At 39.4% G+C, this 9,023-nt stretch overlaps 1 protein-coding gene across 1 annotated transcript in view; it reads right to left on the reverse strand.

Annotated features, from left to right (window-relative positions):
• Nucleotides 1–544: 544 nt before the first annotated feature.
• The window catches only part of CUNH3orf33 (chromosome unknown C3orf33 homolog), an 18,727-nt gene continuing 10,248 nt past the window's right edge, over nt 545–9,023 (reverse strand). Inside the window, exons 3-5 of the mRNA XM_023515678.1 lie at nt 4,599–4,759; nt 757–1,274; nt 545–674 (exon numbers count right to left, since the gene is read on the reverse strand). Of these exons, the coding sequence (XP_023371446.1) occupies nt 873–1,274; nt 4,599–4,759 (563 nt within the window). The 3' untranslated portion in view covers nt 545–674; nt 757–872. The remainder of the gene's footprint in view (nt 675–756; nt 1,275–4,598; nt 4,760–9,023) is intronic.

Genomic DNA, 9,023 nt, shown 5'->3' on the forward strand with positions numbered 1-9,023 from the left:
GCTACCCAGGAGGCTGAGGCAAGAGAATGGCTTGAGCCCAAGAGTCTGAGGTTGCTGTGAGCTATGATGCTATAGCACTCTACTGAGGGTGATAAAGTGAGACCCTGTCCCAAAAAAAAAAAAAAAGAAGAAAGAAAAATAAATAAATAAATAAAATTCAACTCTCACATAAGAAGAAATTGGGAAGCAGGGCAATTGAAGTATTAGCTACCTTTATTACCAGGAAAGGCTAAGTGATCTTCTATTGTAGCACTGCCTCAGATTCACAAGCAGTTAGAAAACAGCTGGGGGAAAAGTACAGCCTCAGACATAAAGTATAAAGAATTCCTTTATTATAAATAATGAAAAGTCCCAGCTTCTTGGGAGGCTGAGGCAAAGGAATCACTTAAGCCCAAGAGTTTGAGGTTGCTGTGAGCTCTGACATCACAGCACTCTACCGAGGGTGACATAATGAGACTCTGTCTCAAAACAAACAAACAAAAAAAGGCGATAAAACCAGAAAAATAAATGAATATTCTCTTTAAATAAGAGTCTAATATGGCTACCCAAAATAACTAAAATAACACAATAGCCAACAGTTAAACTTTACCTTCAAACATCAGCATTACATTTGTAAATCCTTTTCAGTCTAGAAATCCTCTTCATTCAACTTTTTTATAGACTGCTTCATTTTTCTAGAAGATATTATATTAATCATAATTTGTTTAAATTAATTGTGATGTACTTATCATAATCATCTCTTTAATATTTACATACCATTAGACTGCAACTTTGATCATTTAGGGAAATTTCCATTTTGACTCAAGAAAAATGTCCACACATTTATAGATTTTACTGTTCAGAGCAGGTCACCTCCAGACCTCTTGGATAATTCACCCTTTTCTAGGAAAGCGTATGCGATGTACAAGTTCCCTGAACTTCCGTATCAAGGAGTAGCTATTCATGGTGTCTTTCCACACTTCATAAGTCCTTCTAAGTTTGTCGTAATAACTTCCTTTCTTCAAGTTGAAATCTGATCCAGGTGTTTTTAAATAACTGTCTTTTTTCCATATTTCTCTCCAGGAATCTTTGAATTTTTCCAAATAGTTTTCTTTTTCAAATTCTTCCTTCCATATTCCTTCTCCTTTTTTGACAGCTGTTAACTCAGCTTTAAGTAGGTTTCTATGAATGGTCCAATAGATTTTAGAATCGTAATTAAGCTCTTTAACAAGAACAGTTTTGCCAAGACCTCGTCTCAAAATTTCTTCATTCAGACTCACACTAAAATAGCCTCCCTTGAATTAAAAAATAAAATCAATCAATTATTTAAGAAAACTGTTATTATGCCCATAACATCTTATTTACTTTAAAATCACTCATTCAAACAATATTGGTCCTCCAGAGAAAAGCCCAAATTTAAAACTAAAAAGGTCCCCAAGACCTTAAAATAGCTTTTGCTAAATCCAAAAATTTTATTAGAGGACACCCTTGCTCAAAGCCAATCTATTCTCCCATAACACAGAATTCCCCATGGGTTCATTGCTCTCTTAACCCAAAGAAGCTTTAGCAACAAAGTAAAAAAGAAATTTTTTTGTTTGTTGATTAGTTGGAGGGAAAGTGAGGCACACAGAAAGGCACAGAGAAAGACAGGAGATCACAACAAAAGAAACTGAATGAAACTAAAGAAACTAAAAAAGTAGTCAAGTACAAAATGAACTGAATCATCTCTGAACTATTAAATTAAGTTCCAAATTCCAGTGTTTAGGACAGGTGGAATGTCAATACATATTTCAAAGATTTCCCTCAAAATAATTAACATAAAAATAGTCCTGGCCTTTGAATCTTCATCCTTCAGGAAACCTCACTTTTTATGAAACCAGAGAAAAGGGATTTTTTCCCCCACTAACTCACTGTATAAAGAAGATCCTGCTCAACTATTTCTTTACTCCTTGTGGGATTTTAATCTACCAAAATTAATCTTTTTTTTTTTTTTTTTTTTTGAGACAGAGCCTCAAGCTGTCCCCCTGGGTAGAGTGCCATGGCATCACAGCTGATAGCAACCTCCAACTCCTGGGCTCAAGTGAGTCTCCTGCCTCAGCCTCCCAAGTAGCTGGGACTGCAGGCGCCTGCCACAATGCCAGGCTATTTTTTTTCGTTGCTGCCATGGTTGTTGTTGGGCGGGTCCGGGCTGGATTCAAACCCACCACCTTAGGTGTATGTGGCTGGCACCTTAGCCACTTGAGCCACAGGCGCCGAGCCTACCAAAATTAATCTTAAAGTATTAATAAATTAATAGCTTCATTAGATAAGTAATTCACAGTTCAATTCTAAAAACATGAAAATTCCAGGTTTAAACTAAGAGGCATTTTCTAAGGCCATCTAAAGGAAGAAAGTAATCTTTAAAACATGTTGTTAAATAAAAACTTAAAAATAATTTTTTTAGGCCGGGCATGGTGGATCATGCCTGTAATCCCAGCACTCTGGGAGGCTGAGGTGTATGGATTATCTGAGCTCACAGGTTTGAGACCAGCCTGAGCCAGAGTGAGATTTCATCTCTAAAAATAGGCAGCACCCATAGCTCAGTGGGTAGGGTGCCAGCCACATATACCCAGGCTGGCAGGTTCAAACCCAGCCCCGGGCCAGCTAAACAACAATGACAACTGCAACAACAACAACAACAAAAATAGCCAGGTGTTGTGGTGGGTGCCTGTAGTCCCAGTTACTTGGGAAGCTGAGGCTAGAGAATTGCTTAAGCCCAGGAGTTTGAGGTTGCTGTGAGCTGTGATGTGATAGCACTCTACCAAAGGCAACATAGTAAGACTCTGTCTGAAAAAAAATAAAATAAAATAAAAAATAAAAAAATAGAAATAGCCAGTCATTGTGGCAGGCGCCTGTAGTCTCAACTACTTGGGAGGCTGAGGCAAAAGGCAATCTCTCGTACCCAAGAGTTTGAGGTTGCTGTGAGCTATGATACCATGGTACTCTACCAAGGGTGACAAAGTGAGGCTTTGTCTCAAATAAATAAATAAATAAATATTTTTTTTCTTCCCCTTCAAATTTAGTAATTTGGGTACATAATTATAAGGAGTCAGTAACATTCATAAAGGGTTTATCATATTTTTCTCAATATTTGGTACCTTATAAGCTCATTTTCTTGAACCAAAATCAGAATTAAAATTTAACTTCACGCACTAAAAAAAATTCAGATACAATAAGTAGGTTATCACAACATGCATATAGCATAGCTTGGTCACCTAGGAAGCAACATATGCTGAAGACACCTAAGGCAAGGGGTGGACCTGGGAACCAGGAAGAGCTTCTTTCACTTGGCTACCCTGGTCTAGACAATTATCTTCCCTAAATGTCCCACCTGTAAATGGTAATAAAAACAATTGCTCCATGGGGTGGTTCTGAGGACAAATGAAATGATATAAGCATAGCAGTTAGCTCAGTGTCTGGCACATGGCAAACACTCAAAATGTATTATGATTATTATTATTGTCATCAGCATCTTCTATCTGGTAATTGTACTCTTCAACTTAAAAGAGAAGCTAATATTTGGGGGCTCTGGGCTTTGGGATGCTTTATATAACTTTGTATTATTGGCTTACTTTTAAACATAAGATACTTTGGTTTTGGAAAATTCTTATTTTTAAGGAACTGAATATGATGTGGCATGCAAGAATTCATAGATTTCATTAAGCTTTCTATTAATAATTGAAAATTCTTTTAATAATTAACTACTTAAAATTCTAATCATTTTCTTTTTTTTTTTTTTTTCTTTTTTTGAGACAGAGTCTCAAGCTGTCATCCTGGGTAGAGTGCTCTTGCTTCATAGCTCACAGCAACCTCCTACTAGGACTCAAGTGATCCTCTTGCCTCAGTTTTTCTATTTTTAGTAGAGATAAGGTCTCGCTTTTGCTCAGGCTGGTCTCGAACTCGTGAGCTCAAGCAATCCAACCACCTTGGCCTCTCAGTGCTCTAAGATTATGAGCATGAACCACCCAGCTCTTGGGCTTAGGTGATTCTCTTGCCTCAGCCTCCTGAGTAGCTGGGACCACAGACGCCTGCCACATGACCCAGCTATTTTTTGTTGTAGTGTAGTTGGTGCTGGGTTTAAACCTACCACCCTTGGTATATGGGGCTGGCACCCAACTCACTGAGCCACAGACGCTGCCCAAATACCTAGTTTCATAACCACTATTAGCAACAGTTTGGGGGGGGGGGGTTATTTTTTTGAGACAGAGCTTCAAGCTGTCCCCCTGGGTAGAGTGCCGTAGCATCACAGTCCACAACAACCTCCAACTCCAGGGCTCAAGCGAGTCTCTTGCTTTAGCCTCCCAAGTAGCTGAGACCACAGGCACCCACCACAACGCCCAGCTATTTTTTGGTTGCAGCCGTCATTGTTATTTGGCGGGCCGGGCTGGATTTAAACCTGCCACCTTGGGTGTATGTGGCTGGCGCCTTAGCCACTTGAGCCACAGGCGCTGAGCCTTAGCAGCAGTTTTAAAAGACAAAAAAGACGTTCAGAGTCCCATTACATATCTGAATTTTCATTAAGTGTATACATATAAATAATAAGAGTAATACATTGCTAGTTATTTTTTCATACTGCTTACCTTATTCACTAAAAGGTAACAAATGAGTGCTGAATTCTCCTTTCCAAGAAGTTGGAACCATAGTAGTTGGGAAGGTTTTAGCTCTTTTTGTAGCCATATCTTCCCAGTTTCAGTGAGTTCTACTCCAGCCAGCTTAACCAGCAAAGCACCGCAAGGCTCTTCTAAAAAGGTTAGGTAGAAAAGAGTTTAGCTTTAATAGCATTTGTAAAAGCAAATTCCAAAGTCATTTAGTCTCCAAAAAAACAACTGAATATATTATGTTCATTTAAAATATTCAAAACATAGGTCAATTTATTTCTATATTCAAATTTTCTTCTAAAACAATACAAATGTATATCAAATAGAATAATTTCAAACTCATTTCAGTAAGGAAGTGAAAATTAACTACCTTTTTTGTTTCAACCTTTCAGACTTAGTTTGAAGCATGTAACATAACACTATAAACATGTAGTTTTAGTAACATGGGCTACAGGGCTTGGTGGCTCACACCTATAATCTCAGCACTTTGGAAGGCTGGGGCTGAAGCGGAAGGATCACTTGAGGCCAGCAGTTTAAAAACAGTTTGAGCAATGCACTAAGACCCTGTCTCTACAAAAAAAAAAAAAAAAATTGACCAGGTGCAGGGGTTCACATCTGTTATCCTAGCATTCTGGGAGGCTGAGGTAGGGGAATTGCCTGAGCTCAAGAGTTTGAGACCCCTATCTCTACAAATAAAAAAAATTAGCCAGGCATAGTGGTACATATCTGTAGTCCCAGCTACTTAAGGAGACTCAGGCAAGAGGATCACCTGAGCCCAAGAGTTTGAGGTTGCTGTGAGCTATGACACCACACCACTCAACCTCAGGGCAACTGAGTGAAACTCTTGTCTCGAGAAAAAAAAAAAGAAAGAAAGAAAAATTTAAAAAAAGAATTAGCCAGAGGTGGTATTGTATGCCTGTATAGCCCTACCTATCTATACAAGGAGGCTGAGGCAAGAGGATCCCTTAAGCCCAGCAATAGGAGTTTGAGTTTACAGGAAGCCATGATTGTGCAATAGCAATCTAGCCTGAGTGACAGTGTGTGACCCTGTCTCTCAAATAACAACAATAACAATAATCTAGGCTATTACCACCAAAAGAACTGTAGAAACTGCTTTTTCAGTTAACTTATTGAGGATATTATCCCATCTCAATAAATATTGATCTACATCAACTTTTAAAAATACGTTTTGTAAAACTGACTTCCAAACAGGATTTTATCAATTTATAGTTAAAGAAACAGAGTATGAATATCTGTTTCCCTAAATTCTTGGTAAAATTTTAACCAATTTTACTTTCATAACAGAATTTTATTTTATAAGAAGTTTGTAATTTTCTGAAAAGGAATAATGGCTGACCCCCCCAAAAAAAAAATTTAGTGTCTTTTTTTAAAAAGAAATTATACATTTAACATATGTTAACTCTTATTAAAGAATTGAAAATATAAAGTTAAGTTCATTAATCTCTAGGAAAAAAATAATACTTTGATCAAGAAGATGTTGTTTGATGATAGAAAAACATTTTCTTTAGCATATAGGCTTCTTGGAACCTATCCTAGGGTTTCAGTTTGAGAAGCATTAAAAGATCTACACAGGAGAACTATGCCTTTAACAAAAGCTTTATAGTACAATAAATATACAAATCAGATGAAGATGGAATGAGGGTGATAGAGTAAGACTCTGTCACAAAAAAATAAAAATAAATTAAAAATAAACCATATTAATTATCTGGTTTGTTAAAAGAATCAATTGTGTCAGGTATGCTTAGGGGGAAAAAAGGTCAACCTATTCCCTTACAGTTATATCTCATTGAACAGTAATATTCATTCATCTGGGGGTTAAAAATGTTAAGAAGATCTTTAAATAGCCAGGCACCATGGCTCACACCAGCAATTCTAGCACTTTGGGAAGCTGAAGGATCACTTGAGGCCAGCAGTTCAAGATCAGCCTGGGCAAGATAGCAAGACCCTATCTCTACAGAAAATAAAAAAAAATTATCCAGTTATGGTGGTACACACCTATAGTCCCAGCTACTCAGGAGGCTGAGTCAGGAGGATTGCTTGAGCAATCCTCAGGAGTTTGAGGTTGCAGTTTGATTATGCCACTACACTATAGCCTGGATGATAGAGTTAAGAAAAAAATTTTTGAAATATAACTAAATTAACTCATTGGAGGGGCAGCACTTGTGGCTTAGTGGGTAGGGCACTGGCCCTATATACCAAGGATGGCGGGTTCAAACCTGGTCTTGGCCAAACTGCAACAGAAAAATAGCTGGGCATTGTGGTGGGCGATTGTAGTCCCAGCTACTCGGGAGGCTGAGGCAAGAGAATTGCCTACGCCCAGGAGTTGGAGGTTGCTGTGAGCTGTCTGATGCCACAGCACTCTACAAAGGGTGATTAAGTGAGACTCTGTCTCTACAAAAAAAAAAAAAAAAATTAATTCATTGGACAAGTTTTACCAAGTCTCTATTGGCTAATAAGTATTTTTCTAAGGACTGTGACTATTCAGACAAAAAGAAAAGGCTCCTGCCCCTGAGGTGCTCACAGCTTAATGGAGGATATAAACCTAAATACACATAGTAATTATAGAGAAAGGTGAGTGAGTATTATAATCTCAGTATGTTATAAATTGCCGCAAGATATAGTAAAGAAAGAGGCTAATTTGGCTTTGCAGTTAAAAAAGCTTCACAAAAGAGCTGACAGTTGAGCTGGATCCTAAAGAATCAGCAAGAGTTCGGGAGCCAAGACACCCGAGCACTGAGACCCAGCAGCAGGAAGGTCTGTGTGGCACGGTCTTTGATGTGAAGCTAGAAGAAACAGGAATTGCACCAGGAAGGATTCGGCCCATGCCCCTCTCTCCAATCCCCTTTGGTGCAGCTCCCCCTTGCTCCTAGTACCTCAGCTGCTAGAGCTGTCATATGGCTTGTTAAAACAGTCAAATTCATTCCTACTCTGCTGTTCCAAGCTAGCCCCTCTTAATTCTTTAGGTGTCTGATTAAATAGCAACACCTCAATGAAGCCTTCTACCTATCCTGTATGTGCAATTCCCCACCCTTCACACGACCCCCAGTAATTCTCTATCCTAACACCCTGCTCTTTTCCTTCATAGCTCTTAGCAGTTTTTCATTCCTTTTTTTTGAGACAGAGTCTCACTATGTCACCCTTGGTGAAATGCTGTGGCATCACAGCTCACAGCAACCTCAAACTACTGGCCTTAAGTGATTCTCTTGCCTCAGCCTCCCAAGTAGCTGGGACTACAGGTGCTGGCCATAAACCCAGCTATTTTTTTGTTGCAGTTGTCATTGTTGTTTAGCTGTCTGGGGCCAGGTTCGAACCCACCAGCCTCAGTATATGTGGCTGGCGCCATAACCACTGTGCTATGGGAGCAGAGCCAGTTTTTCTTTCTTTATTCCACCTCTAGACCATAAGCTCCAAGGGCTCAAGGGGCTTTGTTTCCCCAGGATTGTACAGTTAGCTTAGACCAGTGATTTTCAACCTGTATGCCATGGCACACGGTGTGCCATGATAGGATCTTAGATGTGCTGTGAACAATTTTAAAGGTCATTGGGGTGGTGCCTGTGGCTGAAAGGAGTAGGGCGCTGGCCCCATATGCCGGAGGTGGTGGGTTCAAACCCAGCCCTGGCCAAAAACAACAACAACAAAAAAAAAAAAAAAAAAAGGAAGAAGAAAACACAGGGAGAGCATTAGAAATTAACAGGAGCTGACATTCAGCACTTACCATGTGCCAGGCTCATGGATTGACATAATAAATGTTCACAATAACCCTGTCCATTGGCACTTTGCCATTGGTATTTCACAGACAAGAAAAGAGAATCATAGAGCAGTTATTGGCTCAAGGTTATGAAACAAGCCAGGTGGGGAGAAAGAGATCTGGGATTTGAGCCCACATGGTTTGAGAGCTATCAGAGCCTGTGCCAGAGGCACTGACTGCATTAGATAAACCCTCCTTTCACAATCACAATGAAGAATTGTATCACCCTCCCTGAAGAAGGTCTATTTCTGAGAATTGTTGCAAAGGTGTTGGGACTTCAGAGGTTTGGAATAAAGATAGCAAACCAAAAGGGCAAAGGCAGTGGTCACATTAGGTTTACTCAAGTGAGGATATGAACGCCTAGACGTCACAGTTAAGAAGAGATTGCTGTAATCTGTAAGAAACAATTAAAAACCTATCGAATTTCATAATGCACTTCGGTGTGGCTGTGGCAGGGTCCTCAGCACTTGCCATAAATTCAAACACACACATTCATTAGATGAGACGCTGCAAATGGGTAGAAGTCTGACTGTATTCTACAAGTCTCTCAAGTTCCCTGGCTAGAAAGAACGGGTCTCACCTCAGACAGTCCTGAAACACCAAACTGGAGTTTGTGCCTCTCTGTCTGCTCTATGCCA

The sequence above is a fragment of the Otolemur garnettii genome, unplaced genomic scaffold (assembly GCF_000181295.1).
Source record: "Otolemur garnettii isolate 467f Iridium unplaced genomic scaffold, OtoGar3 scaffold00076, whole genome shotgun sequence".
In the NCBI taxonomy this organism is placed as follows: domain Eukaryota; kingdom Metazoa; phylum Chordata; class Mammalia; order Primates; family Galagidae; genus Otolemur; species Otolemur garnettii.